Source organism: Seriola lalandi, unplaced genomic scaffold (genome assembly GCF_002814215.2).
Source record: "Seriola lalandi dorsalis isolate HSWRI2012SDOR001 ecotype SW California unplaced genomic scaffold, Sedor1 jcf7180002052086, whole genome shotgun sequence".
NCBI lineage: Eukaryota > Metazoa > Chordata > Actinopteri > Carangiformes > Carangidae > Seriola > Seriola lalandi.
In genome coordinates, this window is record NW_019522639.1 from 658268 (window position 1) to 660054 (window position 1787).

At 35.8% G+C, this 1787-nt stretch overlaps 1 protein-coding gene across 3 annotated transcripts in view; it reads left to right on the top strand.

The window, feature by feature from the left end:
• Positions 1 to 1787, top strand: part of LOC111649912 (uncharacterized) — a 13009-nt gene that overhangs the window by 2860 nt on the left and 8362 nt on the right. For 2 of the 3 annotated variants that reach the window (XM_023399613.2, XM_023399611.2), the window contains exons 3-4: positions 45 to 110; positions 1617 to 1682. The exons of the other annotated variant lie outside the window; for it this stretch is intronic. In XM_023399613.2, coding sequence (XP_023255381.1) covers positions 45 to 110; positions 1617 to 1682 — 132 coding nt within the window. The remainder of the gene's footprint in view (positions 1 to 44; positions 111 to 1616; positions 1683 to 1787) is intronic. 3 annotated transcript variants of the gene reach the window in all.

The window sequence follows — 1787 nt, forward strand, 5'->3', positions numbered from 1 at the left end:
GGAGTGACATCTCTGTGAGTTCATAATTGCGTTTGTGTTCATAGTTCCATCAGCTGAAACAGGTGACAAAAAGCAGGGCCAAGAGATAACACAGACATCAAATCCAACAGGTATGTCTATTAAAGAAATATTTCAACATTTCAGGAAACATGCTTATTTGATTTCTGACATAGAGTCACATGAGAAGATCAATTCCTCTCTGATATTTCTTGCTTTAAACACTTGAGACTAGACTTGACACATGAACCAAAAGAGGGGAGATTGGGGACGGTTGCAACAAGGGACGGCTGCAACAAGTCTTATTCCTCCAATCAGAACCATGTTAGAGTGATGACACCTATACTGCACATGCTCAGTTACACCCTCCCACCAGCAGGAAGACACAAGACACATTCAACATCTAGCACATGATGTTCTATCATGACTCATAGGATGGGGATGGTTGCAACAAGTTATTGTAACTGTCCCCAAGCGGAGCAGCCATGTCAGAATAGACCACACAACAGTATTCTTCAACATTTTTAGTTGAGAATAGGCAATATATGCAGATCATTTTGTCCAATAGCACAAGAGATGCAACAATAAGTGTTCATTTTGACAAACAGGAAAATACAAACAAGTCATTTTAGGAATTATTTCATTAGTTTCTCATAGTCTTATAGTATATTTTCCTGTTCTATCTATCATAAGAAAATAAAATAGATACATTTTTCCTATTTTTACTCAAGGTAGGCCTGTGTTCTATGCAAAACAAAACTCAATCACAGTATTTTGATAAATAGTATTAAATAAATAAATACATAATATTATAGTATTATTGTATAAATAAATAATACATAATATAATTTTGAATCAGTGCATATTTTCAGGATGCTAAGCTCATTGAGACAAAAAGCAAAAGTTAATTAGTGAAATTCTATGTATTTTTATCATGTTGCAACCTTCCCTGACTGAAGTTGCAACTGTCCCCAGGGATGGGGTCAGCTGCAACTTCTGAATTCTTCCATTCAAATAAATATTGTGAATAATATGTCAAATGTAATCATCTTTAAATGATATGGGTAATAAGCAGACTGGTGTAAATTTAATATATAATAGTTTGGTTGGTCCAGATAGTCTCTAAGTAACAGAGAGAAATGCAAAAAATGTTGCAACCGTCCTTGTCTCCCCTCCTTGTGGCCTGACTTGAAATTTGCCTCAAAACTTCATTCAGACTTGATTTGAATGAGAATTGACTTGTGACAGCAGAGCATTGTCCTGAGACTGAGACGTCCCAACTGGCAACAAATCTACTTCCAGTGTTTAGCCATAAACATCTGGAGGAAACACCCTCCCCCTGACTACTGCTCACACAGTGACTGGAATTATACCACAACAACAAGCTAACTCTTCAGTGATGAATAAATAATATGAATAAATATTCATGAAAAGGGCTCATACAAATATTAAAGACCACTCTGTGAATGAATATGGTTGCTGATTTAACCTTTCACAACAAACATGATATTTTAAAATCTCTTTTCAGCTTCAGACAGTGTACATAATGTAAGTGGTTACCTGCTCCATGACTAAGGAGTGACATCTCTGTGAGTTCATAATTGCGTTTGTGTTCATAGTTCCATCAGCTGAAACAGGTGACAAAAAGCAGGGCCAAGAGATAACACAGACATCAAATCCAACAGGTATGTCTATTAAAGAAATATTTCAACATTTCAGGAAACATGCTTATTTGATTTCTGACATAGAGTCACATGAGAAGATCAATTCCTCTCTGATATTTCTTGCTT